The sequence below is a fragment of the Elephas maximus genome, chromosome 24 (assembly GCF_024166365.1).
Source record: "Elephas maximus indicus isolate mEleMax1 chromosome 24, mEleMax1 primary haplotype, whole genome shotgun sequence".
Classification (NCBI taxonomy): domain Eukaryota; kingdom Metazoa; phylum Chordata; class Mammalia; order Proboscidea; family Elephantidae; genus Elephas; species Elephas maximus.
The window spans coordinates 14639636-14659838 of NC_064842.1; the positions used below are offsets into that span (position 1 = coordinate 14639636).

Here is a 20203-nt window from a genome sequence, read left to right on the forward strand (position 1 = left end):
TCAAAGGAAGCTTACCTATTTAAGTATTAAAACTCTTAATTTTAGCCATTTTGGGTAATATTATAAAAAAAGATACTTTATTCTCAAGCAAACTTAAATGGAATATATTTATCTTACCTTGTGTTTTTTATGCATTTATTTATTCATTAAATGAATGTTTTCTTAGGGTCTGCTATGAACAAGTGTTATTCTAGATGATGGGTATACTGTGTTGATCAAACCAAACAATTTCTCTGCTCTCAAAGAACCTGTATTATCATGGGTGAGACAGATAATAAACACATACATATGTAAAATGTCAGGCAAAGATTTAATATTATAAAGAAAAATAAGACAGCATAAGGGAGATTGGGGGAATTTGTCAATTCAAGATCATTGAAAAATGTGCCTAGTTCTACATTATATTGCATTACATCATTATTCCTTGGACACTTTGATCCTTCACAAATAGTCCCAAACTGTTACGCTTTTAGTGTTTGTATCTAGTTTGATAATTTGTTTGTTTCCCTTCTAATGCCTGTCTTTTCTTGTGATCTGCTGCTGGAGACTACAAAAAGAGATAAATAATAATTTTTTGCCTCATCAGCTTTCTGGAGTGTTAGTTTCTGTGGCCTGGTGCAGATACTCTTCACACTGTCATTGGACTCCCCTGTGATTCTTCAGAGTTTTTAGATCCTGGCAAAGTTCAAGATCTTCTAGGATCTTGAGCTACCATGACTCAATGAATCTAGATTAAAGTGGAATAGCTACTTATTTGGAATGCCAAATTGGAGCTTGATTTTAAGTCAGATTACTAGATTTGTTTGAGACATTTCTGATTTCTAAGGCCTCAGGCATGTCTCTTTGAATAAGGACATCATGGGACACTCTTGGAACTGCTTGGATGGCTCCAGGCCTCTTTTGGTTTTCTTTGATTCAAAATCAGTCTATGTCACCACTAAAACTGGCTGGTTGGCCTTTGGGACACTCCTGTCCTCACCACTCCTCCCTCCACACAGACCGTTAAGTAAGGAATCTCCCTTTGGCAAACAATTATCACATCTCAGTATTTATTTAAATGTAGTTGTTTTCCTCAAGATGGAAAGGGTACTGAGTGAGAGATTGTGATATAGCACTAAATTAGTATAAAGCATGAAGCAATATTCACTTAGAGGAGTTGAGAGGAATTTGTAGAGAGAGTTGAACATGTCTATTTCATGTATTAAAGTTGTCGATGAAACTTTTCAATTCCTCTTCAGGTAGGTTCTCACAAGTGCATTTCTTGATTTTATCTTTGAGTTTTTTAAATTACAAAAAAAAATTTATTTTTAATATATTAAATAACATCAAAATTACATATTTTTATTTTTTACTTACCTCTGTGCAAACATTTCTTATTAATGTACGTTTTCATTATCACTGAAATTGATCTTGACCCTTCTTGCAATGAGTTTCTTTTGAAAGTAGTAGGCGAGTATATCAGGATTGCAGAAAGACTCATTAACAACTTGTTATACACAGATGACACAACCTTGCTTGCTGAAAGCAAAGAGAACTTGAAGCACTTACTGATGAAGATTGAAGACTACAAACTTCAGTATGGATTACATCTCAACATAGAGAAAACAAAAAATCCTCACAACTGGACCAATAAGCAACATCATGATAAATGGAGAAATATTGTCATTGTCACGGGTTCATTTTACTTGAATCCACAGTCAACACCCATGGAAGCAGCAGTCAGAAAATCAAACTATGTATTGCATTGGGCAAACCTGCTGCAGAGGACCTCTTTCTTAAAAACCAAAGATGTTGTGTGTTAAAAAACAAAGATGTCAGGTGACTAAGGTGCACCTGAACCAAGCCATGGTATTTTCAATCAGCTCATATGCTGACACAGTGGTTAAGAGCTCAGCGGCTAACCAGAAGTTCGGCAGTTCAGATCTACCAGCTGCTCCCTGAAAACCCTATGGAGCAGTTCTGCTCTGTCCTATAGGGTTCACTATAAGCCAGAATCAACTCGACGGCAACAGGTTTGGTTTTAGTTCATATGCATGCAAAAGCTGAACAATGAATAAGAAAGACTGAAAAAGAATAGATGCCTTTGAATTACGGTGTTGGCAAAGAATGTTGGATATACCACGGACTGCCAGAAGAATGAACCAATCTGTCTTGGAAGAAGTACAGCCAGAATGCTCCTTAAAACTGAGGATGGTGAGACTTCATCTCATGTACATTGGCCGTGTTATCAGGAGGGACCAGTCCCTGGAGAAGGACTTCATGCTTGGTAAAGAATAGGGTCAACAAAGAAGAGGAAGACTCTTAACGAGATGGATTGACACAGTGACTGCAACTATGGGCTCAAGCACAGCAATGATTGTGAGGATGGCGCAGGACTGGGCAGTGTTTCATTCTGTTGTACGTGGGGTTGCTGTGAGTCAGAACTGACTCAGGAGCACCTAACAATAACAATAACAACAACAACAAGTGAATACATGTATTCGGTGAAACCTGTGAGAGCCAGAACTTGATATGACTGCCTTGTTTTTCCAGGTCTCACAAGATTTCTGCCTTTGACGGGATGCGATCTTACCACTTTTCTATCACTCATTTTAGTGGAAAATACTCGAGTTTTCCTTTTCTGTGAGGTTTTTGCCCAACACATGTTCTGGCTTTTGCAGGTTTTACTGTACTGTAAAAGGAAAGGAAACCCTGGTGGCATAGTGGTTAAGAGCTATGGCTGCTAACCAAAAGGTTGGCAGTTTGAATCCCCCAGGTGCTCCTTGGAAACCCTGTGGGGCAGTTCTGCTTTGTCCTATAGGGTGCTGAGTGGGAATCAACTTGACAGCAATGGATTTGGTTTTGGTTTTTTACAAAAGGAAAATAATGATTTATATTTATTGGACTGTTACAGCTAAGTGAATTGTGCATCTATCAGAATTATAATGACTTTTATTAATGTTTACCTTTTGTTCTACATTCTGTTGACAGTTTGGGAGAAAAGTTACATGCCTTTTTAGTACTTTCTTTTAGATAATTCAGGATGAATGAAGCATATTCTAGATAATTTTCTAATATTCCTAAGCCTTTACTAAATGTATTCCACATAAATACATGGTTTATGAATCTAGAATGTAAGAAGTGTTTTTCCTTTCAGAATTAATAAAGCATTTGTTACCTGGAAAATTAATGTTAAAAGAATTAAGACAGAGAAGAGCAGGTAAGTCTTGATATGCAATATACTTATAAAATTTCAAAATTTTAAAAATGTAGGGTGCAAGCAGTTATATATTTAATTCAGTGATTGGAAAGTCACATTTCATTGCCTTATGATTAAATTTAACCCATCTTAATTTTTTTTAAAGATCACGAAATACTTAGTATATTTCCAAATATACCATTCTATGATTTGAAGAAACCAGTGGTAGGCAGAACCTTGATGAGTTCTATTGGTCATTTGATATAACTTTTATCCTCTAAGAAGAAGAATGATTAAATCATCCAAAATCCATGACAGTTAATCCTATTTTGTAGGGTCTCCAGGAGCCATCTTTTTTAATATTTATTTTGATATAGTTGTACATGTAGCTGTAAGAAATGATACAGAGATTCCTTGAGTCTATACCTAGTTTCCCCTAAAGGGAACACCTTGTAAAAGTACAGTACAGTATCACACCCTGGATATTGACATTGATGTAGTCAAAATACAGAACATTTCCATCCCCATGGGATCCCTCATGTTGCACTTTTATAGCCATACCCACTTCCCTTCTGTCCCCACCCCCTCCTTAATCCCTGGCAACCACTAATCTATCCTCCATTTCTATAATTTTGTCATTTCAAGAATATTATGTAAATGGAACCATATAATATGTAACCTTTGGGATTGGCTCTTTACACTTAGCGTAACCCCTGGCAATTCATCCAGATTGTTGCATGTATCACTAGTTTGTTCCTTTTTATTGCTGAGTAGTATTCCATAGTATGCTTATAACACAGTTTTTTAATCATTTACCTGTTGAAGGATACCAGGGTGTTTTCCAGTTTTGGGCTATTACTAATAAAGGACATCATGCTTGGTAGAGTAAGTCAGTGAAAGAAAGGAAGACCCTTAACTAGATGGGTTGACACAGTGGCTACAGCAATGGACTCAAGCATAGCAATGATGTGAGGATGGTGTAGGACCAGGCAGTATTTCATTCTGTTGTACACAGGGTTGCCGTGAGTTAGAACCAACTTCATGGCACCTAACAACAACAATAAAGCTGATATAAACATTTGTGTAAAGGTTTTTGTGTGAACATAACTTTTCATTTTTCTGGGGTAAATGCCCAAGAGTATAATTGCTGAGTCATGTGGTGGTTGCATGTTCAGGTTTTTAAGAAACTACCAAACTTTTTTCCAGAGTGACTATCAAATCTCACTATTACGTGCATATGGAAATTTCCATATAATTATTTTTATGATGCACCCTCCCAAGTTTCTTTGTATCTGTGTTAAAATATGAAAACTAAAATTGAATACAGTTGTCTAAGACAACTTAAATGGTGCTGAGTAATATGAGTTCATTACTACCTGAGTTTTGATGTCACCCTCTTGTTAATAAATACCAAGACTGATTTTGCTTTTTTTGTGACGTTTCTCTTTCCAGGATGTACCACTAGTCTTTAGCACGATCTCTTCCTCCCTGTACCAGATACCTGGAGGAGTGTCAGTGAACAAATCCTTCCGCACACCATGATAAGCTTTCATGTTATGTGAGGAGGCCTTCTTTAAGATAAATAACACAGGGCTTTGGGAGGAGCCATGAAAACCCTCCATGAAATTAAGTTTCACTAGCTTCATGGTGTATAAAGCTCTTACCTATAAAATGGATAGACAGGGAAGAGCTAATTTTTAATCATTTTTTTTTTTTGTATATTATGAGCTTGATAATCCTGAAAAATCAATCACCCCACAAGGGATCAATGAAGGGCAGACGGCTCCTCTTCACACACTTTGTTTTTCTTGATCCGGCTTTCAAAGAGCCTTATCTTTCAGTATGGTCTTCTCTCCACCCATTCTTTTCTTTCCGCTTTTGTTAACCATGGTTTGAGTCACCTCTGTGACCGTTAATGGACCAGTAGAAAGAGGAAGAGAAAAAAAAAGGTCCCATCTTTTCTACTTTAGGATGTAAGTGGTTGGAAAATTTAAGAAACATTTTCCAAATGGTCCCTTGGCCACTGTCCTAACCTATTGACTTTTTTCCTGTAATTGAGGAAAAGGTAGAGAAAATTGTTTTTATAATTCTCTTTGGATATCACTGCCAAATATCTAAAAATTATTAGAACTCTGTGGTGTAACAGAACAACATCATCATTTGTTCCCCTCTCTGATTTCATTTTTACTTAACACACCCAGTACCCACAACCTTGCCTACAGCATAATCAGCAATAAACTCCTAATGTGTACAAATCTTTATTAATGTAATTTAAAATGTGGTAGATGTATATTTTAAATATAGGCATATGAAGTAAATTATCCTAGTTACCTCTAAATTAATTTCATTCATTTTGAATGAGAGAGAAGTCCATGAAAAAATTTTTAACTTTCAGGTCATTTTTGTGCCGCCATCTTTTTTGGGCTGATGAGTCATTTCTAGGCTGTTTGCTTTATATCAGAGGACTTTATGAAGATGCAGTTAACCTCAAAAAAGATAATGGACATGAAGATAATCCATCTGCCATATACCTTGTAAAGGTGGGTGCAAGTATACTACTATACTAATAAAGATTGGTATAATCTTTATAAAGACTGGTGTACAGAAACTGGAAGAAATGGAGTTTTGAATCAAAGGAATACAGATTTATGATCTGTAAGTAAACCATCACTATGGATGGGTAATATTCAAAAAGATCTCCAAATGGCATGATTTCCTTGGCTAGTAAATTTTCAAATGACAAAACTGAGTCCTAGAAAGACTGTGATTTATTCAAGGCACAGAACCAACTATAGACAGAGTTGGGATTTTTCATCATGTTTCATATTCAAAAGTGAATTTTGTTCTATTGGGTAGTATTTTGGATGCTTAATAGAAATGTAGATTTTCGTATCTCACCCCTTGGGGAGGTGCAGAGAGTCATACTGGTAATCTACATTTTTAACAAGTCCCTCAGATGGTTCCAATACAGAGCACTGTACTGTATTGAGAACTACTCTTTTAGAACAACTATTGAAACTTTCTGAACATGTTATTTTAGGAAAATTAATGTGATACTGATTTGTGGGAAAATTTGAAAGTGGGAAGATACAAGGGTTAAAGAAGTCAAATAATACAGTATTGGAATAATGTAGGCATAAGCAAAATCCTCACAGCTGGACAAATGAGCAACATCATGATACATGGAGAAAAGATTGAAGTTGTCAAGGATTTCATTTTACTTGGATCCACAATCAACAGCCATGGAAGCAGCAGTCAAGAAATCAAAAGACGCGTTGCATTGGGTAAATCTGCTGCAAAGGACCTCTTCAAAATGTTGAAGAGCGAAGATGTCACCCTGAAGACGAAGGTATACCTGACCCAAGCCGTGGTATTTTCAATCACATCATGTGCACGTAAAAGCTGGACAATGAGTAAGGAAGACTGAAGAAGAGTTGATGCCTTTGAATTGTGGTGGTGTTAAAGAATGTTAAATATACCATGGACTGCCAAAAGAACGAACAAATCTGTCTTGGAGAAGTGCGGCCAGAATGCTCCTTAGAGGCAAGGATGGTGAGACTGTGTCTTACATACTTTGGACATGTTGTCAGGAGGGATCAGTCCCTGGAGAAGGACATCATGCTTGGCAGAGTACAGGGTCAGGGGAAAAGGGGAAGACCCTCAACAAGGTGGATTGACACAGTGGCTGCTACAATGAGCTCGAGCATAACAACAATTGTAAGGATGGCGCAGGACTGGGCAGTGTTTCATTCTGTTGTGCATAGGGTCACTATGAGTTGGAACCCACTCGCCGGCACCTAACAACAACAACAAGCAATAAGGACTTCAGTTAGGATGCTGGCTGTGAGATCAGAAAGGAGGGGATATTTTTGAAACATAGTTTACTTGGAAAAATTAGGACTTGGTAACCAGAGATGGGACTAGAAGAAAAAAAAAAGATTAAATTCAAAAACTTAAGGCTAGAGCAGTACTTTTTTATCTTTTTTCATTTTTGGAAACATAACATTTGTAAATTTTACAATATAAATGAGGATAAAGATGCCTGCGTATTTACTGATGAAAATTTATTTTGGCAAGAGAACATGGTGTAGGGAAAAGAGAAAAATACTGAAGGAAAGAATGATTAGATGTAGAAGAACGGATCAAGTGTTCAGTTTCTGTATTACCAGACAGATTTCTTCTTGCTGAATTCTGAATAAATCCAGAGTAGAATTTACTTCATTTGAATTATTTTATTTTAGACTCATTAAACCGCATTTAATGTTCATACTTTTAAGTTTACAAATAATTGGGACTTCCAAGAGACCAGTGGAACTGTAATTCCTGGGACTGGTGGTTCCCTTGGGTTCATGGATATTTCTAAAATACCTCAATTCTTGAATTTTTCTGCTTTGGATTGATCTTATTTATGATTCAAATAATAATGTACATTTCTGTCTTTTTATCAAGATTTAGCTAGGTTTAACTGGATGTTTAAATCTGAAGAGCGTATAAGGCATATAGTATATAAATCATAAAGTACATAAAGAAGGAAGTATAAGATATGCTCTTCTTTATGACGTGAAAAAGATGACCACAACAGTTTATCTTTTTTTATATATATATATATTTTTACCTTTTGACTTTTCACCACTCAACCTTTACTATCATTTAATTAGCTGGATAGGTCTCGTACATATTCTCTAGATGAATTTTGTGAAGAACAATTACAGCAAGCTGCCCGGGCATTGAAACAGCTGGAGGATATCCGGGATAAAGCAATTTCGAAGATGAAAAGTACAATTCTAAAGGTAATTCTTCAATCATATCCTCTCTATTTATCGAGGCTGCTATGTACTGACTGAAGGAGTTGCTCCAAATTGCATTTCTGGAAGAAGGTCAGAAATGGGCAGGTAGAGAGACAAAGGTGGCTAAATAACCAACCTGCTAGTATTGTATGTTTACTAGGTGCAAGAACTTTTCCAAGTGCTGTGTAAAAATGCAAAGCTCTGTGTGTGTGTTTACGTGTGTGTGTCTACCTTCGAGATGCATGTAAGGGAAAATGCAATTCATTACAAAGTTCACAATATTCATAAGACAAAGAAAAGCCCATGGCTCAGGAGAAGCGTAAATAGACGAGACGAAATTTCCCTAAGAATTTTATAAAGAGGACTCAGTAATATAATGAATAATGTCTTCAAAGCATTCTTATCTGGTCTGCTGTGACTTGTCCCACAAGACTATTTTATATAGCTGTCCCATATAGGGGAAACTCCGTTGGCGTAGTGGTTAAGTGCTACAGCTGCTAACCAAAAGGTCGGCAGTTCATATACACCAGGTGCTCCTTGGAAACTCTGGGGCAGTTCTACCCTGTCCTATAGGGTCACTATGAGTCAGAATTGACTCGACGACAATGATTTTTTTAACGGTCCCGTTTAGGAAATGCGAATACATGAAGGCATAATTCAGCAGACTCAGTTTGATAAGAGAGTGATGCAGTGTTATCTAGTTACGGATCTGCTGCCCCTTCTGGCTGCGTCCAGGTGGATATTTGCTGCTCTCTGGAGAAATAGATGGACTAGATCTCCCTCAAACAATTTTCAAATACTGTTTTTACGAAGGCAGCTTTTGATAGATACTGAGTAGAAGTGACATTAGGACTTTAATTTTTGAAAAGAAATGAAGTACAGAGATTTATGCCAACCAAATCTGCAGAGTCTGAAAGCTTCTTATTCCCTATATTATTCCCCACAGTCCCCTAATCTCCCCAAGCCCAGTCATATGCAGAAAAGCTCAGAGGACATCTGGTTAAGGATTGTGTAAATCAAAAGGGGATTGACTAAAATGTAACTTAGCCCACTGAGGTAGAGCAGACTAAGAGGTAGATAGATAACAAAGTAAAATCTCACCCACAGTTGTCGTTACAAAACATTGCTATTTTCTCTGCTATTTTGTTAAGACATTTTGTACTTAAATGCCAAGAACACGGGTCTCAAACTTTACAGGGCAAGAGAATCACCTACAAGCCTTGGTAAAACAAGAGGTGTCTGTTTCAGTAGGTCTGGTGTGCAGTCTCAAATGTGATACATGAATTGAACACAGTGTACCTGGACTGCATTTGTTTCTCACTGAAAATTTCCCTGAGTACAGTGGAATCAGATTTTAGAGAACTTTAGAGCTATTTGTTGGAAATAAAATCACAATTTCAAAAGCAATTCACAGATTTCAATAAATATGAACCATGCTTTGTTGCAATGGCTGCACCCTTTAAGAAAAGTAGTTATTAAACATCTTTCCCATTAATTTGACTTCCCAGGAAGATTCAGCATACATAAAATTTGGAAATGAATACACAAATTTTTGAAACTGCCCAGAAATGTCTGATTACTTTGGCCAAAATCTAGACTAGCAGTTCTCTGCTAGGCTGCACACTGGAGCCACCCAAGGAGGCTTTTAATAAAAATTGAAGCTTGGGACCTACCCTGTACCAATTAAATCAGAATTTCTGAGGCCAGAGCCCAGGCAGCACTATAAAAGCTCCTCAAGCAAATCTGAGGTGCAAAGAGGTTGAGAAACTCTTCTGGGCAGTGTTTGGGACTGCCTAGCTCTGGAAAAATACACCAAAATTATAAAACCAGTGTAATAGAAACCAGGCGCCACCATCAGTGATATAAAACTGGAGTCAGAATTGAGATATACCAGACCCAAAATATACCCTGTGATGATAGAGAACAGGTTAACATGTTAAGTGCCGTAATCTTCATCTACCTCACTGACATTCATTAAAAAGACCAGGATGTCATTGTATACTTTTGTGCTAATACAGTTATTAAGCTATTTAAGGTTTCTTGGTACCAGTGCTAAAAATCCAAATTTCATATAGTTAATAGACCCTGCCTCACCATTTTATCAGCAAAAAAAATCCATGCATTATGCACTTAAAGTTTTCAAATCACGTGGCCACTCCTGGAAACCATGGATCCCCTTGCCCTCAAAGAGATGGTTTGCATGAGAGGCTAACCAAACCAAACCTGTTGCCATTGGGTCAATTCTGACTCACAGTGACCCTATAGGACAAAGTAGAACTGCCCTGTAGGGTTTCCAAGGAGCCTGGTGGATTCGAACTGCCAACCTTTCAGTTAGCACCCAAGCTTTTAACCACAGTGCTACCAGGGCTCCAAGATAAACCAGGAAAGATGTGTACAGTTGATTAGAAAGGGCTTTGAATTCAGGCTTAGGCAGATGACTTTGTCCTTCAGGCAGCTGTCTAAAGAAGCAAGGGTATCATGAGTAGTATCAGGGAAAATTTATTGCACCCTGTTTTTAATAAAGCTAGTATTCTAGTTGGCAGGTCCAGTGTGACAGCTCCCATAATTAGTATAGAAATCATCTTGCCTTTTTTTAGCCCAGTTCTTCAAGCAACTGTCCTATCAATAAAGAACAGCATTATATTGATAAAACGAGAGAGTCAGCTAGTAGTGGAAATAATTTGCAAAATTGGCAAACTGACCAAATTAATTTTTTTTAAAACAAATAAAATGAAACATGAAGAAAGGCAGCATGAAAACTAAATGTCGTGGATGAATTGTGTCCCCCCAAAAATGTGTGTATCAATTTGTCTGAGCCTTGATTTCCACCATTGTGTGGTTGTCTTCCATTTTGTGATCGTAATTTTACGTTAAAAAGGATTAGGGTGGAATTGTAACACCACCCTTACCCAGGTCACATTCCTGATCAAATGTAAGGGGAGTTTCTGTGGGGTGTGGCCCGCACTACCTTTTATCTCTGAAGAGATAAAAAGGAAAGGGAAGCAAGCAGAGATGTGGGGACCTCATACCACCAAGAAAGCAGTGCTGGGAGCAGAGCGCATCCTTTGGACCTGAGGTTCCTGCGCTGAGATGCTCCCAGACCACCGGAAGACTAACGCATCACAAGGACCATTGTCCAGAGCTGACAGAGGGAGAAAGCTCTTCCCTGGAGCGAGTACCCTGAATTTGGACTTCTAATCTACTGGAATGTGAGAGGATAAACTTCTCTTTGTTAAAGCCATCCACTTGTATTTCTGTTACAGCAGCACTAGATGACGAGGACCCTAATACAATAATGTTTTTTAAAAATCAGACTGCAAGTTGAAAAGGATGACTGTTGTTGTTGCTGTTAGGTGCTGGCGAGTCGGTTCCGACTCATAGCAACCCCATGCACAACAGAACGAAACACCGCCTGGTCCTGCGCCATCGTTACAATCGTTGCTGTGCTTGAGCTCGTTGTTGCAGCTACTGTGTCAATCCACCTCTTTGAGGGTCTTCCTCTTTTCCGCCAACCCTGTACTCTGCCAAGCATGATGTCCTTCTCCAGGGACTGATTCCCCCTGACAACGTGTCCAAAGTATGTAAGACGCAGTCTTGCCATCCTTGCTTCTGAGGAGTGTTCTGGTTGTACTTCTTCCAAGACAGATTTGTTCGTTCTTTTGGCAGTCCATTGCATATTCAATATTCTTTGCCAACACCACAATTCAAAGGCATCAATTCTTCTTCAGTCTTCCTTATTCATTGTCCAGCTTTCACATGCATATGATGCAATTGAAAATACCATGGCTTGGGTCAGGCGCACCCTAGTCTTCAAGGTGACATCTTTGCTCTTCAACACTTTAAAGAGGTCCTTTGCAGCAGATTTACCCAATGCAATGTGTCTTTTGATTTCTTGACTCCTGCTTCCATGGCTGTTGATTATGGATCCAAGTAAATGAAATCCTTGACAACTTCAATCTTTTCTCCATTTATCATGATGTTGCTCATTGGTCCAGTTGGGAGGATTTTTGTTTTCTTTATGTTGAGGTGTAATCCATACTGAAGGCTGTGGTCTTTGACCCTCATTAGTAAATGCTTCAAGTCCTCTTCACTTTCAGCAAGCAAGGTTGTGTCATCTGCATAACACAGGTTGTTAATGAATCTTCCTCCAATCCTGATGCCCCGTTCTTCTTCGTATAGTCCAGCTTCTTGGATTATTTGCTCAGCATACAGATTGAATAGGTATGGTGAAAGAATACAACCCTGATGCACACCTTTCCTGACTTTAATCCAATCAGTATCCCCCCGTTCTGTCCGAACAACCGCCTCTTGATCTATGTAAAGGTTCCTCATGAGCACAGTTAAGTGTTCCAGAATTCCCATTCTTTGAAATGTTATCCATAATTTGTTATGGTCCACACAGTGGAATGCCTTTGCATAGTCAATAAAACACAGGTAAACATCCTTCTGGTATTCTCTGCTTTCAGCCAGGATCCACGTCCTCTCCTGAAACCGGCCTGAATTTCTGACAGTTCAGTGTCAATATACTGCTGTAGCCGTTTTTGAATGATCTTCAGCAAAATTTTGCTTGCCTGTGATATTAATGATACTGTTCCATAATTTCCACATTTGGTTGGATCACCTTTCTGGGAAATAGGCATAAATATGGATCTCTTCCAGTCAGTTGGCCAGGAAGCTGCCTTCCATATTTCTTGGCATAGATGAGTGAGCACTTCCAGCGCTGCATCTGTTTGTTGAAACATCTCAATTGATATTCCATCAATTCTTGGAGCCTTGTTTTTCACCAGTGCCTTCAAAGCAGCTTAGACTTCTTCCTTCAGTACCATCAGTTCCCGATCATATGCCACCTCTCGAAATGGTCGAACATTGACTAATTCTTTTTGGTATAATGACTCTGTGTATTCCTTCTGTCTTCTTTTGATGCTCCCTGCATTGTTTAATATTTTCCCGGTAGAATCTTTCATTATTGCAACTCGAGGCTTGAATTTTTTCTTTAGTTCTTTCAGCTTAAGAAACACCGAGCGTGTTCTTCCCTTTTGGTTTTCCACTTCCAGCTCTTTGCACATGGCATTATAATACTTAACTTTGTCCTCTCGAGCCACCCTTTGAAATCTTCAGTTCTTTTACCTCATCAATTCTTCCTTTTGCTTTAGCTGCTCAATGTTCGAGAGCAAGTTTCAGAGTCTCCTCTGACATCCATCTTGATCTTTTCTTTCTTTCCTGTCTTTCCCATGACCTCTTGCTTTCTTCATGTATGATGTCCTTGATATCATTTTACAACTCGTCTGTTCTTCGGTCACTAGTGTTCAGTGCATCAAATCTATTCTTCAAATGGTCTCTCAATTCAGGTGGGATATACTCAAGGTCATATTTTGGCTCTCGTGGACTTGCTCTGATTTTCTTCAGTTTCAGCTTGAAGTTTCATATGAGCAATTGATGGTGTGTTCCACAGTTGGCCCCTGGCCTTGTTCTGATGATATTGAGCTTTTCCATCGTCTCTTTCCACAGATGTAGTCAATTTCATTTCTGTGTTTTCTGTCTGATGAGGTCCATGAGTATAGTCGCCGTTTATGTTGGTGAAAGAAGGTTTTTGCAGTGAAGAAATAGTTGGTCTTGCAAAATTCTATCATTTGATCTCTGGCATTGTTTCTATTACCAAGACCGTATTTTCCAAATATGGGGCAAAAAATTTGAAAACATGAACAAATAAATTCAATAAAAATTGGGAACACTTTTTAAAATTCCAAGGTTCATAAAATGAACCATATTGAGTAACTTCAGGATTATTTTTAGGAGCACAATTTAGAAATGTTTGGAGATACTAATAGTACTGATGCCACTCTATATTTTTTGTCAAAACTTGCCATTCTCCAGTAACTTCTTATGTTAATCATTTTAGGAGATGTCATTTTTTTTTTTTTTTTAGTGTTTAATCTTATTTTTTATTATTTTATTGTATTTTTGGTGAAAGTTTACACAGCATATTAGATTCCCTTTTAACATTTTTTACAAACATTCTTCAGTGACATTGGTTATATTTTTCACAATGTGTCATTGTTTCCATTCTAGTTGTCCTGCTTGCATTAATCTAGCTTCCCTGCCCCCCTTGCCTTCATGTATTTGCTTTAGGCCAAATATGACCATTTGTCTCATATAGTTGATTATTTAAAGGAAAACAGTACTCATGGGTGATATTGCTTATTTTATGAGCCAGTCTATTATTTGGCTGAAAGGTGACCAACCTCTGGGAGTAGATTCAGTTCCAAATTTAAAGGGTATCTTGAGGCAGTAGTCTTAGAGGATCCTCTAGTCTCTACCAGTCCAGTAAAACCAAAAAACTTGTTTCTCTTGAGTCAGTTCCAACTCATACCGACCCTATACAGTAAGTCTGGACTGTTTAAGAAATTTGAGCTTTGTTCTACATTTTTCTCCCTGTCATTATATTCTTTAAAAAATAAAGCTGTAACATCAGATTTAATTGACTTGCATTTTTAATTTTGTATTTTGTAGCACATATGTGTTTTAAAAAGTCAGATTGCTATAGCCTACCATAAAGACAGCATTGGACTGGTTTTAGGAAACCCTGTATTTAGACTTGACTCTTCCTCATTGATGACTCAGTGTATTTGAGAAAGGTCTCTTTATGGAGGAACATGTGGCTATCCTTTACAACTTCCTTGTTTCACTTCCATACACTTGAGTTAGCTGCCTCTAAGTGAGACTAAGCTTTATAGACTTGAGCACACATGAGTTGGTTTTTTTTTTTTTTGCCTGCTGTTTGAAAGTAGTGTAAGCATGAGGTAAAGTTTTAATGAAAGTTGTTGATGAAAGTATACTTCCAGCGCGTTTTCCAGGCTATAAAAATACTATAAACTGAAATTCATGCGGTACGAACATAGGAAATAAACACTTGTTTCTCAATTGTTTATTAAATTGTAGGTGGCAGAAAAGGAAGATTTAAAAAAATACTTTGAGTCAGGCCTCTCTGATTATGACACAACACATTTCAAACTGCCTCAATATCGACGCTTATTAGAAACAATTTTCAGGTTTCTGATGCTGGTTGACTGCATATTTCAAGAACTCATCCGTCAACTTATGAACACTGCAGTCATGCTACTTTTGGATTTATTTAATGCCTCTGCTAGAATGCCATTTTCAGAGGAAGGAAAGAATGAAGATCTTATCAGGTAAATCACACTTTGGACTTAATAAAATGAATTTATAATCGTAAGCTTACATTGCCACTTATGAAGGAAATACCTAATAATTTAAGCCAGAATTTGGAAATTCTTCTTGTAGTAAAGTGTCATTTGTACTCATCTTTGCAATTAACTGAATTTATTATTTGGTAATGTTTTACTTGGAAACCCTGGTGGTTGTTTTTTTTTTTTTGCTAATGTTTTACTTAACACTGTCCTTAAAATTTAGGAAAAAAATTTTTTTTTCAAAATTGTGCATAGGTAGGTTGTCATATATAATATCAGATGGTCTGTGAAATTTGGATTTCAAGTAAAAAAAAAAAAAACCTGATTTCAAGTAAGCAATGAGTAATTTTTTAATGTGTGTCCCAGATATTATTTATAGTAAAAAAAAAAAAAAAAATTATTTATTTTTTATCAGCCGGTGCTGCTACAACAGAAATACCACAAGTGAATGACTTTAACAAGCAAATGTATTTTCTAAATAGTTTAGGAGTTTAGGAGGTAGCAGTGCAAATTCAAGGTCCCAGCTTCAGGGGAAGCCTTTCTCTCTGTCAGCTCTGGGGGAAGGTCCTTGTCATCTCAGTCTTCCCCTGGGCCTAGGAGTTTCTTAGCAGGGGGAACCCGGGTCCAAAGGACACACCCCACTCCCAGCTCTGCTTTCTTAGTGGTATGAGTCCCTCTCCTCTCTGCTTGATCCTCTCTTTTATACCTCAAAAGAGACTGACTCAAGATACAACCTAATCCTGTAGATTGTGTCCTGCCTCATTTACATAACTGCCTCTAATCCTGCCTCATCAGCATCATAGGGGTTAGAATTTACGACACATGGGATAATCACATCAGATCACAAAATGGTGGACAACCACACAATACTGGGAGTCATAGCCTAGTCAAGTTGACATACATTTTTGGTGGACACAGTTTGATCCATAACATATATATACATGTATATATGAATGCAAAAGCTGGGACCTATGTAAGGCAGAAACCTGTCAGAGAAGAAAAACTCAAGTATTTTCCAGTAAAAGAGGAGATAGAAAAGAGGTAAGACTGCATCTTGTCAAAGGCAGAACACTTGTGAGACCTGGAAAAACAAGGCAATCCCATCGAGCTCTGGCTATCACTGGTTTCACTGTATATAATTTTATGAAGTCCTTTTTATCTATTTTGTCTTTGGTTGCTTGTGCTTTTGGTCTCATGTTTAAGAATTAGTGTTAAGAACTGGGTCCTGAAGCATTTCCCCTATGTTTTCTCCTAAGTGTTTTATGGTTTTAGTTTTCACATTTAGGTCTTTCATCCATTTCGTGTTAGTTTTTGTATATGGTGAGAGATACGGGTTTAAATTTGTTCTCTTGCCTGTGGAAATCTAGGCGTCTAGAACCATTTATTAAAGAAACCCTTCTTTCCTATTGGATGCATTTAGCACACTTAGCAGAAATCAATTGACCGTAGATATACAGGTTTGTTTCTGGACTCTCCATTCTATTCTGTTAGTCAATATGTCTATCATTGTACCAGTGCCAGACTGTGTTGATTACTGTAGCTTTGTAATATATTTTGAGATCAGGAAGGGTGAGTTCTGCTACTTTGTTCTTCTTTTTTGAGATTACTCTGGCTATTTGGGGTCCCTTGTCATTTCATACAAATTTGAGAATTGGCTTTTCCATTTCTGCAAAGAAGACTGTTGTAGTTTTGATGGAGATTGCATTTAATCTATAGATTGCTTTGGGTTGTATTGACATCTTAACAATATTAAATCTTCCAATCCATGAATACAGAATATCCTTCCACTTATTTAGGTCGTCTTTAATTTCTTTCAATAATGTTTTATAGTTTTCAGTGTACATGTCTTTAACTTCCTTAGTTAGATGTATTCCTTAGTTGGATGTATTTGTAGGCATTTTATTCTTTTAGATGATTTTGTAAATGGAATTGTTTTTCTTAACTTCCTTTACAGATTGCTCATTGCTGGTGTGTAGAAACCCAGCTGATTTTTGTGTGTTGATCTTGTATCCTGCCACTTTGGTAAATTCACTTATTGACTCTAGTAGTTTTTTTTGTGGATTCTTTGGAGTCTTCTATATATAGGATCATGTCATCTGGTAAAAGGGATACTTTTAGTTCTTCCTTCCCAATTTGAATACTTTTTATTTCTTTTTCTTACCTAACTGCTCTGACCAGAACTTTCAGTACAATACTGAATAGCCGTGGTGAGGGTGGGCATCCTTGTTTTGTTCCTGATTTTAAGGGGAAAGCTCTCAGTGTTTTTCTATTGAGTATATTATTAGCTGTAGGTTTTTCAAAAATGCCCTGTATTATATGAAGAATTTTTCTTCTATTCCTATCTTATTGAGTGTTTTTATTATAAAAGTGTGTTAGATTTTGTCAAATGACTTTTTCTGCACTGATCGAAATGATCTTGTGGTTCTTTTGTTTTATTAATGTGGGGCATTACATCAATTAGTTTTCTAGTGTTGATCCACCCTTCAATTCCTTGGACAGATCTCACTTGATCATGGCTATAATCCTTTTCATGTGCTTTTCAATTTGTTTTGCTACTATTTTGTTGAGGATTTTTATGTCTATATTTAGAAGAGATACTGGTCTGTAGTTTTCTTTTCTTACGGTATCATTGTCTGTTTTGGTGTAAAGTGATGCTTGCCTAAGAGAATGAGGTAAGAAGTGTTCCTTCTTGGATTTCTAAAGAAAAGTTTAAGAATGATCAGAATCACTTGTGTACATATTTGGTAGAGTTCCCCAGTGGAGCCATCTGGTCTAGGACTTTTCTTTTTGGGGAGGAAGTTTTTGATGACTGATTCAGTCTCTTCGGTTGTTATATGTTTATTGAGATCTTCTGTTTCTCTTTGAGTCTGTGTAGGAAATTTATGTGTTTCTAGGAATTTGTCCATCTCACCTAGGTTATGTAATTTGTTGATACACAGTTGGTCGTAGTATTCTCTTACGATCCTTTTTTTCTATTGGGTTGATTGTAATGTCCCACTTTTCATTTCTGATTCTAGACATTTCCATCTTCTCTGCCTTTTTCTTTGTCAGTCTAGCTAAAGGTTTGTCAGTTTTATTGATCTTTTCAAAAAACAAGCCTCTGCTTTCATTGATTCTCTCTATTGTTTTTCTAATCTCTGTTTCATTTATCTTGCTCTGATCTTTGTTCATTTCCTCCCTCTGGAAGCTTTCAACTTGGTTTGTTTTTTTCGTTTCTAGTTCCTCAAGTTGTCAAATTATGTTATCGATTTAAGATCTTTCTTCTTTTTTAATGTATGTATTTACCATTATGAATTTCTCTCTGAGCACTGCTTCTCCTGTGTCCCATTGTTTTTGTATGTTGTGCTTTCATTTTCATTTGCTTCTAACTATTTTCTAATTCCTCTCTTGATTTCTTCCATGACTCATTGGTTGATTAATAGTGTGTTGTTGCATTTCCACTTATTTGTGCATTTTTCAATTTTCTTTCTGTTATTAATTTCTAATTTTACTCCATTGTAGTCAGAGAATATACTTTGTATGTTTTTAGTCTTTTTGCCTTAACTGAGATTTGATTTGTGACCTAACATATGGTCTGTCCTGGAGAATGACCCATATGTACTAGAGAAAAATATATTTTGTGCTGTTGTTGTGTGGAGTGCTTTATATATGTCTCCTAGGTCTAATTGCTTTGTAGTATTACTCAGCTTCTCTATATCTGTGCTTATCTTCTTTCAAGACGATCTGTCCATTGTTGAAAGTGTTGTATTGAAGTCTCCTACTATTACTGTAAAACTATTTCTTCCTTAAACTCTGCTAGAATTTGCTTTATATATTTAGGGGCTCTGGTCAAAAAGTAAAACAATTATAAATATATATGCCCCGAGGTATTAGGGGCATATATATTTATAATTGTTTTACTCTCTTGAGGAATTGATTATTTTATCATTATATAATATTTTTCTTTTTCTGTTATAGTTTTTACTTAAAGCCTACATTGATATTAAAATCCTCATAGCAGCTCTCTTTTAATTATTCTTCACATGGAATATTTTTTTCATCCTTTCACTTTCAACTTATTCATGTCCTTATGTTTGAGATGTGTCTCTTGTAGGGGGCATATAGTTGGGTCTTTTTTTTTTGTTAATTAATTCTGCCATCCTCTGCATTTTGATTGAAATATTTAATCAATTTGCATTCACAGTAATTACCAATAAAGGGCTTACATCTGCTATTTTTTAATGTGTGTGTGTGTGTGTGTGTACTTTATGTCTTCTTCATCCCTTATTTCCTCCAATACTGCCAATGCTTGTGTTTTGCTTATTTTTTGTAGTGAACAATTTGATCCTCTTCTCTTTTCCTTTTGTATGTATTTTTTAGGTTTTTTTGTTTTTATCATGATGGTTAAATTTAACAACTTGCATTTTTATCTACCTGTTTTTATTGATACCAACTTAGCTTCAGTAACATACAAAAACTCTATACCTGTATTCTTCCTCCCCTCCTCCCTGATTATTTGGTATTTATCACTTATATATCATGTGCCCTGTAACATATATTTATACTAATTTTTTATGTATTTGTCAGTATAAAGCATGGAGGACGTAACAATTAGATTTATCAAGTCATAATTCCTTAAAACTAGCCCTTATACTTGATCATACAATTACCTTTAATGGAGATTTTTTTTTTACATATGACTTTGAGTTACTTTCTAGTGTCTTTCTTTCCCATCTGAAGGACTCCCTTTGGCACTTTTTATAGGGTTGGCCTAGTGGATATGAAGTCTCTCAGCTTTTGTTATCTGGGAATGTCAATTTTACCTTCATTCTTGAAAAAGTTATTCTTGGTTGGCATTTCTTTTTTCTTTCAGTACTTCAAATATGTCATTCAATTGTTTTCTGGCCTTCAGAGTTTCTGAGGAGATATTGGCACTTAATATTAGGGATTCTTGGTATGTGACTATTCACTTCTTAGTTGCTGCTTTCAGGATCCTTTCTTTATCTTTGGTTTCTGAAAACCTCATTACGGTGTGTCTCTGTGAGTTTCTT

At 36.7% G+C, this 20203-nt stretch overlaps 1 protein-coding gene across 1 annotated transcript in view; it reads left to right on the top strand.

Moving 5' to 3' along the window:
- Window positions 1-20203, top strand: part of DNAH14 (dynein axonemal heavy chain 14) — a 379927-nt gene that overhangs the window by 37510 nt on the left and 322214 nt on the right. The window contains exons 8-11 of the mRNA XM_049867924.1: window positions 3137-3199; window positions 5574-5718; window positions 7837-7968; window positions 14905-15155. Of these exons, the coding sequence (XP_049723881.1) occupies window positions 3137-3199; window positions 5574-5718; window positions 7837-7968; window positions 14905-15155 (591 nt within the window). The remainder of the gene's footprint in view (window positions 1-3136; window positions 3200-5573; window positions 5719-7836; window positions 7969-14904; window positions 15156-20203) is intronic.